General features: G+C 41.0%; 2 protein-coding genes across 2 annotated transcripts; both read left to right on the top strand.

Moving 5' to 3' along the window:
* Positions 1-8,005: 8,005 nt before the first annotated feature.
* Positions 8,006-13,478, top strand: zbtb8b (zinc finger and BTB domain containing 8B). Its single transcript, XM_042506512.1, has 5 exons — positions 8,006-8,090; positions 8,844-9,036; positions 10,457-11,363; positions 11,675-11,853; positions 12,031-13,478. Exons 2-5 carry the CDS (start codon positions 8,863-8,865, stop codon positions 12,343-12,345), a joined length of 1,575 nt encoding a protein of 524 aa, XP_042362446.1. The 5' UTR covers positions 8,006-8,090; positions 8,844-8,862; the 3' UTR covers positions 12,346-13,478.
* A 1,104-nt stretch (positions 13,479-14,582) lies between these two features.
* LOC121958077 (tissue alpha-L-fucosidase-like) lies at positions 14,583-19,046 on the top strand. The gene is made up of 7 exons (XM_042506939.1): positions 14,583-15,000; positions 15,281-15,415; positions 16,730-16,973; positions 17,104-17,304; positions 17,399-17,589; positions 17,698-17,797; positions 18,408-19,046. Exons 1-7 carry the CDS (start codon positions 14,642-14,644, stop codon positions 18,543-18,545), a joined length of 1,368 nt encoding a protein of 455 aa, XP_042362873.1. The 5' UTR covers positions 14,583-14,641; the 3' UTR covers positions 18,546-19,046.
* Positions 19,047-21,776: the final 2,730 nt, after the last annotated feature.

Here is a 21,776-nt window from a genome sequence, read left to right as displayed (position 1 = left end):
ACACACACATTAATAAGAATGACTTTGTAGTATATCTCTTGAATAACATGGTACCCCAAAATAACTCCTCAGATCAAATAGTATTAGTCAAAAGGAAATGTTTGTTTACTGTCTAGAACCCTGACCGAGTATATATGAAAGGCCAATTGTGGTCAAAGGAGCCCTGCATGGTGCCTTGCTGTATGCAAGTGCTGTTGACATACCCCACACACACACACACTCACAAAAAAAATCGGTAGATTTCTTATTGGTATGAGGCCTCCCGAGTAGTCCGCCTGTGGCTGTGTGTTCAGTCACTGGGGCTGAGATTGGATTGGCATGGGAACTGGCACCGGAGCAGCTTGGCACTGTCTAGGCTGGACCCATGAGGGAATTATCTGCCCTTCAGACACATAAGGAATGCCTGGGACCTGTGGCACGGCCTGTCTGGCCGTCTCCACCATTCACTCAGAATAACCTGGATGTACGAGGCATTCCTGGGAACGCCATATTTGTTCCTAAGGGGTGTCTCCAAAGAGCCGCATTGTGTTTTTTATGATCTGATTGAGCTGATATGAGGTGTGAATAAACCTCCCAATAAACAGGGTTAGACACAGTCAGTATATATGTTTGAGATAGTGGCTGCTGTGATTTGAGGTGTCAAGAGGGCAGGAGGGCTGCGGTGATGGGTCATGCTGCCTGTCAGAGAGCGAGAGACACAGAGAGAGAACAGAGAGAGAGAGAGAGTCCTCCCTCCTCATCCGGCTCCCCTACACACAGATAAATAAAGAGGCTAAAAGCCGAAGAGAAGAAGCAGAAAGGAACTTTTGTGGCTTCCGAGTGGGGTCCCTTTCATGGCGGTTCCCACAGCACTAGGCCTGTGATGACATTCACCATGTTTCACAAACACACACACACACACACACACGCACACCCTCACTCAAACACTGATGGGCCCTGTGACTGCGGTGACTTTCGCTGGTGCCGGGCCCCAGACGGGATGGCGAGGGCCCCGAGAGCCACAGGCAGCCATTGTGCTGTCGCCGCGGAAACCAGCCTCTTTATGTCAGACATGTTTTTCTGTTTGTTTTCTTTTTTATGTCTTTAATGTGGGCTAGGGGGAATGTCCCCTCCTCCTCCTCCTCACTGCTCTGCGTTATTTACCCCCAATACCCATCTTCCTCCTCCCCCTCCCACCAATCCATCCACATTTGTTTCTCCTCTTCTCCTCCCTCCTCCTCTTCCACTCCCTTATTCCCTTATGTTTTCTTCCCCCCTTTTCCCCCTGGAGATCGTCATTTGTAAAGCTCTTGCTTAGACAGCCCATATCTTTGTCGTGGTGTTGCGGCCTCCCTCTCACTCAGCTCCTTTTTATCTATACTTCATGAGGTTTTGGCACAAACTGGCACTTTTTCTTCCTACGCTGAAAAAAAAAACGAAACAAAAAAACAACAATGCGCACAACTCTAAAACAACAAAACCTATCCCCAAAAGAATTCTGCCTTTCCCACGCTAAGCCAATTTTCTTCACAAGATTAAACAAACTCCCAATAACAAAATGAAAGACATGGGGAAGGGGGGGGGGGGGTCTACAAAGAATCTGGTTATGATTCCAGTCTCCAAAAAAGCCAGCAGAGGATGCCCCAAAGTCCTCCAATGAAAAAAACAAACCTTAAAAAAAAAACAAAAAAAAAAAACAGCCAACTGTTACTATTTTTAAGTGGTTGAAGAATGTCGTTCTCTGCCATGACTCAAAGGCACGCCGGCCCTCGTCCGTAATCAGTTCATTCTGACTGCACTCCTCCGCCACATCACACACAGGATGCAATCTTTTATGAGCCGCAGAGAGAGAGGAGGAGAAAAAAAGGAGAAAGTGAAAAATGAAAGCGTTCAAGGCTAATCCACCATGTCCCCTCAGCCATGCATGCAACTGTGCTTCATTTGGTGACTGGGGGTTTTAAGACTCAGCTAATATTAGCCACTGTAAAACTACTTTTCGCTCAGGCGTTTTGACTTGGAAGCTGACTATCATTCATGTTTATGAAGGGGGGACTAATTTTTATTGCATGTGTCTAGCGATGCTTAATTCCTTTATCAGCTTCCTATTTTTGTATCAAGATTATCAGTGTAGAGGCAATGTGAATGCTGATAAAGTGGGACACTTTCTGACAGTTATCTTCTGCGTCATTTTTATGAACTCCTTTATGCTATACAGAAGAAAAAAGAAAGAAACATGGAAGAACGGATAGATGACTCTTCCTGATACACACATTAACGCAAAACCACATTTTACCCGGCACTATTCTTATAGTGGGACAATTTTATTGGCAAACTCAGACACTTCAAACACATTTTGTTGTTATTTAATTCTGGTCTTAATGAATTAAATACACAATAATAAAATAAACAACAACAATATGCATAACTTTTTTTTATGGAGGGGTGCAGGTACAGCAGTTTCACCATGTCATTTTACTTTTCACCACATTTCACAGCAAAGTGAAGAACTCATGTATTTTAATCAAATACTTGCTAATGATGAACTAAGGGTTAATTTTTAGTATTGGAGGTATATATATATATATATCTATATAAATGATACAGCTTAACCGTCCTATTTTACCCATTGTCCCACTTTACCAGTATTCATGCTATTTAAACCAGGTTGGTTCAGAAGAGCGCTCACAGAGCTGTAAACTCAGGAGATGGTGCTCCATCCTTGGCCGCTGCTCTCTGACAGCCTATCACTTCCCCAAATCCCTCCTATAACTTTACACCTCAGATTACGGCCTTATCATGGAGGCATCCAGCCAACACCTCATCCCGACAGCAGCTCGGAAGAGCAGGCATAAGCCCCTAAAAACCAGCATAAAAACTTGCCGCCACTGCACTGCCGGGTAATTTTTAGCGTTCTCAGAAAGGATTTATGGTGTGTCTGCAGGGAAAGAGAGGAAGACTGGAGGAAGGACGAGGGTAATGATTAACAACATTACTGGCTGGTACCACTTTTATTGGTCTTCATCGAAGCTTTCATAATTAAAATGACCAGAACTATGAAAAAATGATGCACTGAACATTCATTCTTTTATTTTTTTATTGATCAAAGTCTGTGTTAATCAGTAAAACTAATGGATTGGATCAAATGCTCATCTATAAACTTGCATTCTGTTTTAGTGTATTGGGGGAAAAAGTAAAAAGTCCACTGACATTTTGATAAGATCCCAGTGGTTCTACTTTATTTCTGCCAATCCCCACTGCTTCAAATAGCCTATCCTGCCATTGTTCCAAATATATTCTTTTGAATGGATTATAAACGGTATGTTATTCAAATATGTGAATAATATAAAACTAGTTGTTGTTACATGTTTTCTCAAATTTTTTAACCCTTTGACATTAGAGCAAGTTGGCTTGATTTCTTACAAAAACATGGGAAGACGGCAATGAACAATGAAAGAAGAAATGACCCAAAACTTAGCAAGAAATTAGTAAAAGTACAAGAAAATGTGAAAACAAAACAAACAAATAAACAAAAAGGGGCAAGCAAGACTTGGCAAAAGTGGCTAAGTAAAATTCACATGGTATAATGTTTTAGTGAAGATTAATATTTGTATCATCTTGAAGAAGACACTTTATTCATCCCTGAGTTGAATTAGATTTTTTCACTCTGTTGTTTCATGTTACATATCTAAAATATACACACATGCACAAAAAGGACCTATACACACACTTTAAATGGAGAGCTGTCAGAGCAGGGGGGTTGCCTGTGTACAGGGGCCACGAGCCGTTGTTGGTTGGGTTCCCTGCTCAAGGACAACTCGTCAGTGCCCAGGAGGCAAACTGGCACCTCTCTTTCACTAACCATTTTTCTAGTTTCTTCATCACATTTAGCTTTCTATTGTTTATTTATTACTTTGGATAGCTATTTCAACGTCTCTGTTGCTTGCTAACCACATTTCAACACTCAACTGCACATGTGGTGTTAGTGTGGTTCCACTGACTTTGATTGGTTATTGTAAATTTAATAAAGATCAGCATCACACCACTTTGTAAAGTGGATTTCTATTTCTAACCTTTGCACAAACATGTCATGTTGTTTTTTATTGTTTTTTTAAATAAAAAAACAATAATAACAATAATAAATACAATAAAGAATTCTCCTTCTTCCTCTTATAAGCAATAAAAAGTGCAACACAATTACCTGAAAATTAGCAAACAAACAAAAAACCATGGATGGATGGACAAAAAAAAACAAACGGAAAAATAATAATAAAGAAGAACAACAAAAAGGAAAAGGACCTGAGAAAAACTAAAAAACTAAAAAACTAAACAAAACTAAAAAAAAAAATGAAATAATTCTGTAATAATATAACTTTAAATTCATCAATATGATAATTGGAAATATAGCGCTCTACTTATTTATTGCAATTTGCAGGACTTTTCTACCAAGTTGCTCAATGCCCTTTTCATCCATGTTTTTGAAAGAAATCTAATAAGTTTGCTCAGCGTTCAAAGGTTTCAATACTTGATTTTTATTATATATTGATGAAGAAAAGGCACACATTGGTACATTATAAACACTAGAATGGAGGAAATTAAGTAAATGAGTAATTGACATTCAAAATTTTTTGGCAGAGGACCCCCAAACCCCCAGTGTGTACCCCCGAGTATTGAAATGAACCCTATGCCCTTGTGGTTTGGAATCACAGATAGATCAGATCAAATGTGATGTTAACTGTGTTCGCTGACTGCCAACTTCCCAACAACTTCCCAGGCCACCACTTTGTACATTTTGTTTTTGCATAAACACAAATGTTGTCATTTTTGACATCAAAAAAATACAAAACAATGCCATGACAAAGCAGTTATAGCATGGAGATAGATGGATGCAGTCAGAGCTCTTCCGCACGTTCAGATAAGTACACACAACAGATGTTCATGCAGAACTGCCTTGCTGAAAGGCATACTTGCGTAGTGAACTAATTCTATACGCTCTGCATGTGGCTCATGCACAAACACACGCCGTCTTTCTCAGACAAGAAGACTTGCTTGAGGTCAACGCTTGAGGACGACTAGCTAACTGTATATAGTACTGGAGGCTTTGAAGTTTGGACTTGGCTGTGGCAGAGACAGCCAGCCAGCACTGAGGCTCTGCACTGCCGGAAGCTCGTGGTCTGGGACGGCTCCATTTACTACTCTGCTCTGGTGCTAAATTTACAATAATAAAAAGGCTGGCAGATTTATTTCAGACTGCGATACTTTTCCTCTCCAGCGAGGGAAGAAAGGACTGAGCAAGAGACAGATGTCTCCAGATCACCGAAAAACATTAAGTGATAATTACAGAGAGAGATAGACAGAAAGAGAGGGACGAGGTTTCCCCCTCTCGCTTTTCTCTTCCTCTTCCTCTGCCACCACAGAGGAGAGTGGCGTCTCCAAACTAAAGAGGGGCGCCCGCTGTATTAGACTCCCAATGATTGGCTGTGATTGCATTATCTGATCCCATGAGGGATAAAAGGACAGCAACACACACACACACACACACACACACACCACATGCCTGTATTTCATTGCTCAATGATCACTGCCTCCTCAGAAGTCAAACATGTTCTTTTTTTTTAACATCTTCAGACATGTAGCCATAAAAGAAAATATGATTCAAATTCAAACATTGTCTTTATCTTTTCAGTCAGTATTCCAAAGCCTGCGCACACACATACACACACTCCCCTATGTATTCGACTTCACCACCAGTCCACCGCACTCCTCTCAAAGCTCTTTGATCCCCGGTCGAGGGTCCTCTCCGCGGTGCCTCTGTCTGAATTCCAGAGATTCTGGGATAATTCAAACGTTTCACGGCACATACTTGGTCCCCCCAGGAGACAGCGGCGGAGATGGAAAATGCCACCACGGTCTCTCTCCCTCCATTGTCCCTACTCTTTAATCAGGCCCTCTCTGTGGCTCGCGCTGCCACCGTGGTGTGTTGTCTCAGCCTGGGAAAATGCCGGCCTAAGTGGCTGTTATGTGCTGAGGCGCAGACCACAGGGACCCAGAGGGGTGCTGCTGGAGCCCTCGGTGCCAGCCATGGGTCTCACAGTGGCTAACACACACAATGAGTGAGGTCCCAAATCTGGATGCAGCCTTACATAACAACTACATCTATTTACTTTATAGACTGAGCTTAGATCTGTAAATCATGCGGCATCATAATCACAGGCAAAACCTAGTCATAAATCATGAGTATTATTTGTTCCTAAGGGGTTGATGGGTGTGAACCAGCATTAAACTGCCACACAGATAGCGCAGTATTGTAGAAAGTCCAGTGTGACTGCTTGGCTGTGAAAGGTCTGTGCAGAGGGAGTTTCCTGCCCATATGTCAACAAAGGACCAAAACAAAGGCCTTGTGTTTCCCTGAGTCAGAACTGGAAGAAGGTCAGCCATCAGTGCTACCTCAGAGCTCAGCCCAATTCAGTATTGGGATTGACTCGTGTTAGGGCCGGGCGGCCGGGTCAAATGACGGTTGGCCTGCCTTAAGCCGGACACAACGCTCCATCAGGTCAAGTTTACGAGGACTGAGTCAAACCCTGCTGCTTTATACTAGTTTATATTTAGTGCGTATGAGCGTGAATAGAACTTTTATGAGGTGCCATAAATTTCATTTTCAAAAGAGGGTGAGTATGGAGGCTCATGTACGCCTACCCTGTGGTTTCTCCAGGCCACCACGAAGCCTTTGTATTCGTCCTGTTTGCCATGGGAAAATAACTGAAACAAATAAGTCGCTCGGTCGGCACCCATCAGTGTAAAAAAAACACTTCTAAGAGCTGTGGATTGTGCTGAGAGGGTGTGGCGCACTGCTGAAGGAACTACTTGTTTACTCTCGCCGTGTCCGAAAATAAAAAAAAAAAGGAATTATTTTCTCTCCGAAATGGAAAGCAAATAAACAAGTATTCTTGGGCAGACAATGTGGGCAGGCGCGAGCTGCCTGCGGCTGTGCAGCGGCATGCTGGGCCTGGTATGAGAAGGAGGGTGACACTTTGATGTTCTTCCACACAACATCATCACCATCATCATCATCATTGTCATCATCGCTGTCATCATCATCATCATTGTCATCATCATCATCATCATCATCATCATTATCGATGATGGATAAAGGCGGACATAACCCAAACTTCAAAGAAGTTTAAATACAAGACAATATTGTTATTGTCAAAAACAAATAATTGGAAGAACAATCCATACACTTTGCTCCCATGAATATTTAATATAATTACCACTGAGGTGACATTTTGAGCTACATGCTCCTCATCAAACCAAGCTGTAGCTTGAAATGTTATCTCAGTGATAATTATATCAAATATTCAAGGAAGCATCATCTAGTGTTCGGACTTTGTTTTTTCTTCTGTTGTTTTATCTCTTGTCCTATCTATCATCTAGCCTTTTTGTCGTCTGGAAAATATATATATTTGTGTCATTTTCTTTTTCTTTTTTAAGAGCACTGTGACAGGATTTTTTTTTTACTTGGGTCAAACCAAGTACTTAACCATATTTTGTGATCTTACCTCTAGTTAAACCTTTTAAACCTAAGCAAACTGGTATGATTTCTTTCAAAGACATGGGGAAAAGGCAATTGGCAATTAAAGGAGAAATTGCTGAAAACATTGTCAAGAGTTAAGTAAAAAGTTTCAAGAAAATGACCTGAAGATAAGCACAAAACAAAACAAAAAAGTATGACATTAGAGTGCTGTAAATAATATTTTTAACATATTTATAAATAAAAATATAAGAATTACAAACATAGTTGTATGCCCCCACCCTTTTTTTAAATAATATTTTATTATCTCCCCCACGCTAACTTTAAGGTAATTTCCCGTTACCCCTTTTTTTTTTTTTTTCCAATTCTTTCTCTGCGGGGTTTATGAAGTATTTAATTTCTACCCTCTATCCTCACGTCACACGCAGGAGCTGTGACGCCTCCGACGTTCACTGATTGGTCAACTGAAAAACGTCACTGAAGCCTGAAAGCGGAAGTTGCTATGTGGACACGGAATAATAAACCGTGCTAATCTGTCTTTGTGTTATGACAAAGATTTTCCCGCTTTCAGTCGCGCAATTAGGTGAGACGGTATTATAATTCATTTTATCTCACGTGTGTGTGTGAAAATGCTTCGTATAGAGTAGTCGGTGTTGTTACGCTGCCGTTTTGTTTGACAAAGTATCAGAAACTGGCTACTCGGCGCTAGCAGCATAAGTTAGCTTGTGAGCACATACAAAGTGTCGTTGGAGCTATCTGACTCTCGCCTTCTCGTTTTGTTTACTCAGTCAAAAGTGTATCTAGCGTAACGTTTGTGTGTTTAAGCTTTGATGTCTTTGGGGATATTATACGTTCTCTAATGTCAGTAAATTAACATGTAAACAAACCTAATGTCTGTTAGCTCATCAAGTGAACTCAGTAGTGAAGGTTTTCCTCTTTTCCCTTTACCCATTTTTACTTAATACTGTAGTAGTTACATTTGTTCACTGTAAGGAAGTGGAGAACTGTATCTTTTTTTAAAAAAAAAAAATCATTTAGTAATTGATTTTACCTTGTATATCACATCTCTTGTCTCTTATATTTTATTTTTTTTTTTCTACTACTCTGTAAAGTACTTTAAATTACCCTGTGTATGAAATGTGCTATATAAATAAAGCTGCCTTGCCTTGCCTAAACAAGACATTACAAGACACACAAGATCATTAAATGTGTAGTAAATTTTAAATCAGGTGTTTGACACCACAGAAACAAAAAGTCCATCATTATCTATTTACTTTTCCTCTCTTAAATCGACACACACTGAACTTATTGTCTTTCTCTTCCCTCTCTCTGGCAGGGCTCACTGAAGTGTAGACATGGAAGTGCCTTGCTACATGCCCAAACTACTGTTTGAGCTCAATGAGCAGCGTAAGCGGGACTTCTTCTGTGACTGCAGCATCCTCGTCGAAGGCCGTGTCTTCAAGGCTCATCGTAATGTGTTGTTTGCTGGGAGCGGCTATTTCCGGGCTCTTCTGGTTCACTATCTGCAGGTGAGAATAGCTCATATCAATGCTGTGTTCCAACATCCATACCACCATACTATTCAGGATGCTGGAAAGCTTAGTATGTCAAATGCAGTGTGCCAAAAACACCCCACAATGTCCTGCTGCATCAAGTGATGCTTTGCTGAATGCAAGTCAGCATGTTTTTTTGGTCAATCTGACCCACACAATCCTCTGTGCAGCTGAAGATACGTCACAGCGACTGTTCTGCAAACAGATGATAGCTTGACAGCTTGACAGCTCACAGACAGCTATCAGAAGCTGCAATGACATGACAGCACATTCAAGTGACCAGTCAATTAGATTTTAATAATAGGAATAAGAATAGTTCAGATTAACAAAATTATCATAAACAAAAGAAGATAACTATGGAAAAAGTAAATCTCATACTTTGAGATGACCCCTGCCTTGACCAAGTGATATATTTTATGGATATTTCATATTATATCAAATGCATAACAATAACAGTATATAATAACTGATTAACTGTACAATTAATGCAAATAGTGAATGTTTTAACTGCAGGAAGTTTGTGTAAAACCAGTGATTTGGATGAATTTTGAGCAGAATATTTTTGTGAATATATTGCACCTGTGGTGAGTTTCCTGGTATTTTTGAGGATTTTTTTATGTGTTTCTCTGCCTGTACTAATTTTTTTTTTAGACAGCCATACTAACTTCAAAAATTTATTTTTTGACAGACTTTGTGTTTTCTTCCCCTGACACTTTGCCATTGATCTTTTAGCTGTTTGGTTGTATCAGTGCAATTGTTAATATAGGACAAGACCTTTTAGCAGAGTGAAGGCTCTGGTAAAATAGCTTGTGTTGTGGCCTTCATCACGCCCATATCCTGTGAGAACTTTATATCTTGAATAATCACCAATCATCAATTTAAAAAAAAACAGTTTTTTATTTTTCTTAGTTCTCTTTAGTTCTATTGGGAAATAAGTTCTCTTTTTCCCAGAAATGAATGACATGCTGAGATATAGGCTGCTCTGTAGTTCTTACACCCCTTAAAGTTAAGACGACTTCCCAAACTTATGAAGCTTTGGCGACCCCTAGTGGAGGTTGGGACCCCTAGGTTGGGAACCAGTGAAGTAGTATGTAAAGTATGTGTACACTCCATAAACAGATCATACTTTGTGATGGCAGCTGCAGTACATACTGATAGCATAAAGCAAAAGTAAGTGATTTGAAATGCAGATCATAATGTTGTTGTTTTTTTTCTTGGAGCGGTAAGAAAATGCTGGGCGTGGCTTTTGAGGAACAAATGTAGTGATATGCCCAAGATAATGTATTTATTATGGTATTATCAAGTATTACTATAATGCTTTAACATGTTTAAATAATCCATCCATGTCTAGATAATCCAGTGAACCTTCTTTGATTTGTACTATATGTCTTTTCAGGATAATGGACAGCGCTATAGCACAGCATCGTTGGACATTGTGACAGCTGATGCCTTCTCCATTATCCTGGACTTCCTTTACTCTGGCCGCTTGGCACTAAACAGAAGCAATGTCATTGAGGTGATGTCAGCAGGAAGCTACCTGCAGATGACTGATCTGGTAAACTTCTGTAAGGGGTACATCCGCTCATCTTTGGAAATATGCAACAAGGAGAAGGAGAGGAACACTGAGAAGGAGAACCAGGCACAGGATGGAGCCATGGGTCCTGCAGACAGCGGCACTCCTGCTGCAACAATCTCCAGTGCTGCGGGGGCTGCAGAGCCTCACTCTCAGGCTGCAGAGGCAGAAAGAGGGTCTGGTTTAGGCCCAGAGTCTGTGACCTCGGCTAGAACCCCCTTGTCTATCCCTGTCACCACAACTCCGGGCGCCAGCCGGGACATGGACAGCGACTACCATTCCAGGGAGGAGTTTGCATCGGGGAATGAAGGACAGAAAGGACACATGGATCAGACTAACCTCTCATCCTCTTCATCATCTGCTTTGACCCCAGAGTTAGTGCACCCCAAGATAGAGTACGACCCCGATGAGGAGCTCATGGAGTCCCCTGACACCAAAGACCTGGCCTCATATCCTGGGCCCTCTCTCCATAACCCTCATCATAGCAGACTTCTTCCTCCCTCCCCCTCCAATGAGCGCTCTCCCTTGGGATACAGCCCTTCCTATAATGCCAGGCAGCTGATGGAGATGCTGGCCAGAGGTGAAGGTCCCAGTCCTCTGGGGGAAAGAGTGGGGCAGCGTTTCAGCCAAGGACTGGGTGGCAGCACAGGAGGTCGAATGGACGAAGGTTTAGGGTTTGTGGGATCATCTATCATGGAGATCCAGTCTGATTGGCTTGGAGAGGACACAGGTATTTGGCAAGATTCATTTAAGCTTATGAACATAACTTAGGGGGGATACACGTTTCCCTGTATATTTGATTGATTTTCATGCAGGAGAGTAATGATGCTGGGTTCATACTGGGCGCAAATGCTGCTGACCCGTGTGGAAAAATGTGCTCCTGGTGTGAGTGTCCAGGCGAACGCTGACGGGCGGCTGCGCTTCAGTTGACATAAAGGGGTTTTGCATCCAGTGTGAACCCAGCATAAGAAAACATAAGCTGCAGTGCTGTCCTATTGAGGTAAATCTAAACTATAGGTCTCTCCCTCTTTCCCCCTGCAGGTGATGGTTTGGTAGTACCAGTGAAACTCCACAAGTGCCCATTCTGCCCATACACTGCCAAGCAGAAGGGAATTATGAAGAGACACATCCGCTGCCATACAGGAGAACGGCCCTTCCCCTGTCCCATGTGCGGCAAGAGGTTTACAAGACAGGAGCACCTTCGCAGCCATGCCCTCAGTGTAAGAACTGACTGTATGATAATCAGCCTAGTTTTACATTATGTCATGCTAACTAACCTGCTTTTTGATATTCAGCCTGTATTGTTATTCGTCACCTGTTATAATCTAAAAGTTAATTATGCCTGTGTAAAATGATTCACAGGATGCTGACACTGTAACTGTGGTGACTATTGATAGGTCCATAGGCATTACTGGCCAGTGTCATGTAAAAGCTGCAGGCGAACCTTCACTGGATCCAGCGTTTCACCAGGACTCAGACGCTTTGGCATCTGCGACAGCTGCAACTGCGTGACCACCACCCATGATGATTCCGCCTCTGTTCACACCGCCAGCCAACCAGAGCCCATGGAACGTGCAGACGGGGGTACAGATTGGTCCAGTTTTATGGACGACGTAGATGAGGTGGAGGTGGGTAGAGTGGAGGACTTGGTAGAGAAACAGATGCTTGAAAGGCAGCTGGCTGTCTGCACCGATGTAGGTCACACACTGTGAGTCTGAGGCTCACTGCACTTAGAGAAGAAAACCATTCCTTGAACATTGTACTGTCCATTTAATTGTGGCCATACTTTAATTGATGTTAAATTATTACTGTAAAATGGCCTTATTTATTGACTCATTTTTAACCAGGAAATGTGTCCCAACTGTTTTGCGTGGAAGCAAATACTCAGTGTTTTTTCTCTTCATTTGTCATCATAAATGTGTTTTTAATATTCCTTCCTTTATTTGCACAATTATTCAAATCCAGTTTTGTCTGTATGTGCTGCACATAAAGACGTGGCTTTTAAACTTTACATAAGATATACAGAGTAGCTCCTTACATATTATGTTTTATTCTAAAAGATTGTCGTTTGCAGATCAAATTAGCTTGGTTATGCTGGGGCCATAAGTACTGTTACAATAAATGTGTTGTGTAATTGTGGACATACATTTATCGCAATTTGTAAGTTTATGTGCTTTTGTACATATAGACACTTTCTGATGTTGTGTACATTAATCTGCTGCTTGTCATTGATTTGCATCAGCCTGCAGTATTGATACAAAAAGTGCCATTTGACACTCTAGTGGTTTAACACCAACAAGTCAGTAATTACAATTGCATCCGGTCGTCACTGAGGTCACAAGCTTTTGCATTGAGGAAGCAACTGACTTCGTTATAAAGTATAAAAAGCTAATTTTAAATGCTTTTATTCTGTTTGTTTTTCATCGCAATAGGGGAGAGCGGGGTTGGATGCAACATGTACAATTGGGACAGTGCCTTTTTAACAATTTAGAAAGCAACAATACCCATGCCATTCACTATGTTCATACACAGCAACACACTCTTCACTTTCAACCTCAAAGTGGAGACCTTTTGACTATTCCTTACATTTTATTCAGTTTTGAAATCTGCAGCATCAGTCAGTTTCAACTTGTGCTAGTTTTAGATTGTCTGAATTTTTGTTGGTAGCCAGCAGAGGAGTCAAAAGGGTGTCTTCTCTCACTGTGACAGTATTGTTTATAATTCCTACAAATTAACAAAAAGTGGACAAAAACAAGACAAAGGCTTTTCCTACTTGAATAAGACCCAATGTGACATCACTGAGTGAATGTTTACTGCATGAACCTAATAAAGGCCAACATTTCAACCCCTGGGCATATTTTAAATGTTCAACTATTTAACTAGTTATATAGTTATATATAAGTTTTTTTGTTTTTGTTTTAAATGAAACAAACGTAACAGGCTATGTTAAGCTCATGGTTCCCACAGCTGATAGCTCCCAGCTGAACTGCTGCCACTGAAATGAAGACTGGGAAGACAGCCAAATTACATATCACAGTAGATTATGAACAAATAATAATATCGCATATGTTTATGGTTTGGTTTTTTGGCAGATGTTTTTTTTTCTCCCCAAATAAACGTGTGGCATCTTAAATGTAGGATTTTAAAATTTGGACCGATTTTTTTTTTCAATGTAAAGTATTGATTGATTGATTGCTCAAAACAAGGTGTCCAGATCGACCTCACCTGCTGTCCCAACCATCCCAGGAATTAAATGGGTTGACCTGAGCACAGTTACACTGTAAAATCACACAAGTTGATCTTAAAGTAATCTTGAAATTGATTGTCTCGAAAAAGGAGAGCAAATGTAACTATTTATTCTAAGATATCTTTACTTGATATATAATTGTCAAGTTTACTCAAAATGTTACTAACTAATTTTGTGAAGTTGTTGCAAAGGTCAAAGGTTTTAGCAGCTTCAGTAAACCAGTTTAATCTGACTTAACTTGGCAAAGAGGGTTTTGCAAGTGAAGTTAGGAGATCTGCAAGTTCTGTTTTATTAACATGCATTAACAGAACATACAGTTCTGACTGAGTAGTTTGCATCCAGAAGAATACAGATGCATAGCTCAGTTAACTGGGTTTACTAAAGTTGCTATAATTTAGAAAGATTGATTAAATCAAACTTGTCATTTTTAAGTTGCAACAACTTCACAAAATCAAACAAATACAGATGCGTTTTAAGTAAACTTGACAATTGAATATAGAGTTAACATAAATTAACTGATAGCTATATTTATTTACATTTTCCGAGGCAATTAGGTTCCTATCCTTGTTTCCAGTCAAATCAACTTGTCTGATTTTACAGTGTGCACCGTTTGCCCGTCCCACGACAGCATTCAGGTGTAGTTAATGCAAATGTTGCAGACAGGTCACCTGGCACGGCTGATAGGCTACAAGTAACAAGCCCTTTTCAATCTGCATAGGACTACAGTACAAACCCTCCCACGAGGGATAATATTACCTCAAATGGAGCCCAAATGTGTAATATCTTTGTTTTTTGTACCTCTTCTCACGTGGGTACCTGGATGCGCAGCGCGTTACGCAGCAAACTGGACCAGTTTGGATGCCAGACCTCTGCCCCAGTGGTTCGACGAGGCGAAGATCGGGATTTTCGTCCACTGGGGGGTCTTCTCTGTCCCTGGGTTTGGGCAATACAGTGAGTGGTTCTGGTACTGGTGGCGGACAGAAAAGCGCGCAGAACAAGTTGAATTCATGCAGAAAAACTACCCGCCGGGATTTAAGTACGTAGATTTTGCATCTGAGTTTCGCGCAGAATTCTTCGATCCGGATCGCTGGGCCGAGATATTTAAAGCCTCTGGAGCCAGGTATTAAGATCAACTCTCTTCCTGGTGACACACAAATGCGCACAAACCTGCCATATTTGTACTGAGTTTTGGTGACTGCAGCAAATCCTTTGTTTCCAGTGTTTGCTCAGCCACAGCCACACCTGCGTCATGTATGTCCTACACATGTCTGAAAAAAAGGAAGTGAGAGGGTTTTCAGTGGAAACTATACTGATCTGCCCTTTGAAAGACACTGATCATCACATTTGAAATAATGATATTGTGTCACTGATTTTGAAACCAATAACACGTGCTTTTACAGGTATGTGGTGTTCACGTCCAAACATCATGAGGGATTCACAAACTGGCCCTCAATAAGCTCTTGGAACTGGAACTCAGTGGATGTGGGTCCTCACCGGGACCTGGTGGGAGACCTGGCTGCAGCTATCAGGAAAAGGTGAGGAGATGTGGAAGAGATATGATGTGAGAAATGATTCAGTTGATTCACATCTGCAGGGTAGCACCCAATAGTGGGATGTAACAGAAAACATCTAATATTGGCATTAGTTTTTTTTAATCCTGAATGAATCAGGTTGAAAATAGTTCATTTAAAAATGACAGGCAGGGGTGGAGCCAGATGTTGTAAACATCTGGAGCTCAGCCCAAACCTAGGGGGATCTGGGGCCCTCAGGAAGATTTTCTGACCCATTTATGGCAGGTACATTTTATTTGTTAAGCCATTTTTGACAATAGGCCTAAATAATAAACAATAGCCCATAAATATGTAAATCATTTATGAAAAACACAATAGTTGCCAAGAAGAAAAATCATCATGCAGAGTCTTCATCCTATGTTAGCATTACTAATCCTAAAAACTGTTTTTGTTATACTATGCTGAGTAAAGTTCACAGATTGAATGTTGAGCTGAAAAATCTGCTGCACTTAATTTTATGCCATAATAATGTAGGTTGCTGTAAGTGCAAATTGTGGTTCCCAAACAGTGCCAAATAAGGGACTGTTCTTTACTTGTCAAACTAGGGAGTATCTGGGGTGTGATTTTTTTTTTAAACCATCCTCAAAGCTTAAAATGTTTTTCCTTGAGCCTCCGTGAGGGACTGGAGGAAAGTGCATGACCCTCCCTCCACCACAATTTATTTATTAGATTAAAAAAAGATGACCTTTTGATTTTTGAAAGTTAAAAGTTAAGGACGTATCCTGGAGTTGAAAAAAGCCTGGGTTCTTCACTCTTGTCGTGTATGCTGGTTAATCATTACAAACAGTGAAATACAACAATTTTAAGTTTAAATATGGTTATACTCTTTCTGATGGAAGTATTCATTTCACATGATGTGTCCAAGGACTATCAAAAATTTGGAAATCCAATGACAATTTCTGTTCTTACAGTTTCTCGCTATAATACATTGTGTAATTTTGGCAGTTTTGAAAGAAGGCAAGTATTCTTAAAAAATCGGTATAAAAAAATACAAAATACAACCATTAAAATTTACATCCCTCCTAAGCCAAAATAAAAAACACAAGTCCCTCCCCAGTGAGTTTGGCACCACCCTCTCCCCCCTCAAAATTTACAAACAGTCCCTAAATGTGGTCTTCAGCACTGATTATTATTCCAACAGAAGTCATTTCTGTAAGGAATGATATAGAATTGGGAGAAAATATTTAGGGCTAGAGCCCCAGAGGCCACCCCTTTGCTGTGCCCCTGATGACAGCGCTAACCTGCTTTGTTTATTCACTAATTCTTCTCTGCCAACAGGTCCCTGCGCTTGGGTCTCTACCACTCTCTATATGAATGGTACAATCCCCTTTACTTGTTGGACAAAGCCTTCGGATTCAAGACTCAGGATTATGTTGCCCGTAAGACTCTTCCAGAACTAGTAAACCTTGTGATGGCGTACAAACCTGATCTGATCTGGTCTGATGGGGACTGGGACGCACCAGATACCTACTGGAACTCCACCCAGTTCCTGGCCTGGCTCTACAATGACAGCCCAGTCAAGGTGAAACAGCATTTACAGCAACAGGGTTCATCAAAGCCATGTTCTGTCAGCACTATGTGTGGGAAAAAAACAGATTAGCAAATAGCAGCAGTCTTTTTTATTGCAAATAATAACTTGCACGTTTCTTCAGGATGTGGTGGTTACCAATGACAGGTGGGGTAAGGGCTGCTACTGCAAACATGGTGGCTACTACAACTGTGCAGACAGGTACACACCTGGTAAACTTCCAGATCACAAATGGGAGAAATGTCAGTCCATTGACACTCGTTCCTGGGGCTACCGAAGAGACATGAAGCTAAGCGAACTCATGAACCTGTCATCTATTATAAAGGTAAAGGATATCACCTGCAACTGATGCATGTCCAGGTATTTTGTGATCAATTATTTAAGGATATTAGCATTAATCTCACACTCTCTTTCCTCAGGACTTGGTGTATGTGGTGGCAATGGGTGGAAACTACCTGCTGAACATTGGGCCGATGGCAGATGGCATGATTGCCCCGGTGTTTGAGGAGAGGCTGAGGGGACTGGGTGCCTGGTTGGGGATAAATGGGGAGGCTATCTATGCTTCCAAACCATGGAGGGTCCAGACAGAGAACAGCACTGTCACTGTCTGGTGAGACTGCGTTTTTGTGACATTTAGTGAAGGCCCAGACAGTCGTCTTCCTAGCAACATCTTGTGATTTTGTGGTGTAAATTAAGACACTTTTTGCTCCTATTTTAGGTACACTGCCAAAAACAGTACTGTTTATGCCATAATGCTTGGCTGGCCATCCAGACAACAGCTTCAGCTCACAGTCCCAAGGACCACTGGAGCCACAAAAGTAAGCCTTACAAGCAGAGATACTCAACTTGCTTTGCCTGAGGGCCACTTTTGTAAAATGACAGGAGGCCAGGGGCAGTCTCAGCAGCTCCATATGTTACTAGGATTTCAGGTCATTTCTAGGATTTTAGGATGTTTCTGTGATTTTAGGATGTTTCTAGGATTCCAGGACATTTCTGAAAATTTAGGACATTTCTAGGACTTCAGATTGTTTTAAGGATTTCAGGACACTTCTAGGTTTTTGTGCATTTCCAGGATTTACAGACATGTGTCCCTGACAGAGGGCATGTCATGACGTCTGTCAGGGATGCCGGGAATCCTCCACTGGCACATTTTTTTTTATAAACAAGCTCTATTTTTATGCTGTTTTATGCATTCTGGCACTTTGTGTACACTAAAAGTACAAAAACAATTCCTAGTGTAAATTACTTTATTTCTAGTTGGGATTAGAAAATGGCTGGGGGGAAACCTGGAATCAGGGGCCAGATTTGGCCTATGGGACGTAAATTGAGTATCATTGCCTTACACCATTATGCCTAATAAAGTTGAATCCCAGTCACCATTGTGTATCATAGCCATAAACTCTGCATACTACTCTTTCACATCCCCAGGTTACACTTATGGACTATCCTGACGTACCACTGAAGTGGGTGCCAGTGACACCAACAGCTGGACTGATGATTCTCATGCCTGCTATGCCAGTATCTCCTGGAAAAGCCTGGTGTCTGAAACTTGAGGGAGTTGTTTAACTTTAGAGAGTCGTGCCAAAATCAAGTCCAAATAGTCTTTGGACCAGGGGGCATAACTCTTACACTTAATAATAAACATTAAGAGACAAATTGGATTAAAGAGTCAGGATCACATATGATTCACCGTGCCCACGGTAATAATTAAAGGCTTTCAAATCTCATAGCAACATTTTATGGTCAGTCACTGTGAGCCATTTAAGTCCCTCAGGCATTTATTGTAAGGATATATAAACACACACACTGTATATAATCTTCATGTGTCCTTAAAAATGAGAAAAACATATGTCGGCCTATTTGTTGGTGAATGGGTATCTTACCTTTTACAGTGTATTGAAGCCTAAGGGCAGTTTGTGTAAATGTAGTTACAAGCCTATACAGAGTTTCCTAAACAAAGCTAAATTGTGTGTAAAGCGCACTTTGTGTGTGTGTGTATGTGTAATAGTAAGTTTATTTCTTGTTCAAATTAAAAATCTATTTAAGGCTTAAATAAAGTTGAAAATAAGTCCGAGATGGGATTTTAAGTTATCTGTTGAAAAAATTCAAACTTTTTTCTTTTTTTTTTTTCAAGGATAAAGATCAGTGACAATGTTTGCGTGACACTGTAGGAAAAGTGAACATTTCAAATTTCTAGATTATGATTTTATGTATTGGTCACATGGAAAAGTCATATTGACAAAGTTGAACATAAATACAAGAAAGTTCTGAATCTATGGAGACGCTTGACTGTGAAGCTGATAGACTTGTTATAAAAAAAAATGCTGCTTTAATTAGATCAGTGCTAGACTATGGCTGCACTGTATGTGGATGATGGAGAAAGAGAAAGATGAAAGAGGAGAGGAAGAGGTCGTGCTAGATACAGATAAAATGTAAAATATATCAAATAAAATATCTGCAGCTAGGCTGTTTGGTCAACTGAGGAGGGCGCCAATACGCCTTGGTTCAGTGTACTGTGCCCAAAAAACAGAAAAGAAGAACAGTTAAATTACGACGTTAGCTGTGTCCCAATCCAGGGCCTGCATGATTTATTTTTTGCAGAGAGCATATTTTGGGCTCTTCTGAAGTCTCCGTGGGATATCACGTTGACTCATGGGGAAGTCGCGAGACCTCAGTGAGTTTGAGCGTGGTATGATAGTGGGAGCGCGGCGCGCGGGCTGCAGCATCTCAGAGACGGTGAACCGGCTGGGTTTCTCAAAGACCGCAGTGTCCCGGGTTTACCGTGAGTGGTGTGAGAAGCAGAAAACCTCCAGCCAGCGGGGGTCCTGCGGGAGGAAACGCCTCGTCGATGACAGCGACGAGAGGACGATGGAGAGAGTGGTGGAGGCGAACAACCACGCCACGATCGAGCAGATCCGGGTGCTGTACAACAGCAGCGTGCAGGGGAAGCCCATCTCCCTCAGGACGACCCGGCGGACCCTGAAGCGGCTGGGGTACAGCTGCAGGGCTCAGCGACGGGAAACACTCGTCCTGGCCGGGATGGATGCTGTAGCGGATTACACATCTTGCACAGAGCAGATTAAGACCTCCAAGGATTTGACAGAGTGCAGCAATAAGAATGACCCGGACTCAAGTATTTCTACTAAGTCGGACTTTGTGAGCAGCAAGGAGAATGACCCGGCATGACATAAAGAACTGGATAAGCCATCCAAAATTGCTCACTTGGTGCATTTCTTCATGAACAGAACTTTATGTAAAATTTGTAAACAAATGAGACAAAGAAATATATATATATTTAACAAATTAGTTTGTCACCTTCCTGTCACCTAGTACATGCAGGGACAAAGCATCAAATTCTGGGATATAGGCTATATTTCTCTGCCTTGACCAATGCCAATTTTTATTTATTTTAAGATTATTTTATGGGCTTCTTGCCTTTATTTGACAGGACAAATATAATCAGAAAAAGGCATAGAGAGGATGGCATGCAGCAAAGGGCCAAGGCTGGGCTCAAACATGCAGCTCCTGCAGCAGGGACACAGTCTCTACACATGGGGCACCCCCTCCACCAACTGAGCTGTTGGGCACCCTTATTTATTCATTTATTTAAATTACTTAGATACTTAAAAATAATGCAGTTGTGCCAACAGGTGTAGCAACACATGAACCGTTTAAATCAGTGGTTCCCAGCTTGTCAATTGACATTATATTGGGATTGCACGCTGATTAATAGGAACATTTAAAAATGTAACTCCATATCAAAAATGTTGCTGACCCCTGCCCTATGATGTCACAAGTATCACACGTTTTTGGTTTCTGGCTTTGAGCGAGAGTAGCTCATGTTCACCAGTAAATATTGTTTGAACTCTCCTAGGCCATGGAAATAACATACTGGAATTCCTCATATAGCTTGTAGGGCATCAGAAAGTTCACAGTGTGCTGCATTCAGACCCCTTCAATTAGCATTTAAACCTCTAAAAATGAAGAATTATTTTTTCTTTCAAAAACACAGGAAAAAGCATAATGAGCAACTTGGCAAGAAATGCCACAAACTGCAAAAACAAAGAGTAAAAGGTGACTAAGGAATGGCGTGAATAGTCTAGTAGCTTGGTGGGATTATTATTATTATTGTAATTATTATTACTAAATATTCTCAAAAAAATTCTATTATTGATGACATACTATGCTATGGCCTTTTTATGCTATTTTGTACAACAAACTACACTTTGCCTTTTTCCTCAGGTTTCAAAGGGTTAGATGAAGTTGTAATAATGTAAAAAGGAAAGAAAGTTATCTTTCTCTTCCACAGGATTGCTGTGAAGAGATTTAGAGTGATACCAAGACTGACCTATGAGTGGCAGCAATTGCCGCGAGGCATCAAGCCTGCCGGTAATCTAAAAGAAGAAGAAGAAAGTTATCTCTGGAGCAGTCACTGATAGAAATGAATGACGCCCTGCACCCACGGCTGTATCCAGACTTCCTTATAATACATGCATGGGAGCAGTGGAAAAGAGATGGCAAATTTGACACTTTGAAACGCTGCAATACTTTTAAACCATTGTTTTGAAACGTTTCAAAGCCTGTTCGCTCTACAGTGGTATCTGCTGGTAGAAGCTTGCATTGCACCCATTTACTATTGTTTTTGTTGTAAGCTCCCTTTTCCCCAGCCCAAAAGCCTATATAGCTATAATATAGTTATATGTATCTATATAAATCTACATATATATGTGCGTGTGTGTATCTATTTATATATAATATATTATCATATTACATGTATGTATCTGTCAATCTAAGTAT

This window comes from Plectropomus leopardus, chromosome 18 (genome assembly GCF_008729295.1).
Source record: "Plectropomus leopardus isolate mb chromosome 18, YSFRI_Pleo_2.0, whole genome shotgun sequence".
Taxonomy (NCBI): Eukaryota; Metazoa; Chordata; class Actinopteri; order Perciformes; family Serranidae; genus Plectropomus; species Plectropomus leopardus.
The sequence above is the reverse complement of the archived record's forward strand: the minus strand, read 5'-3'. Positions and strand labels throughout refer to the sequence as shown.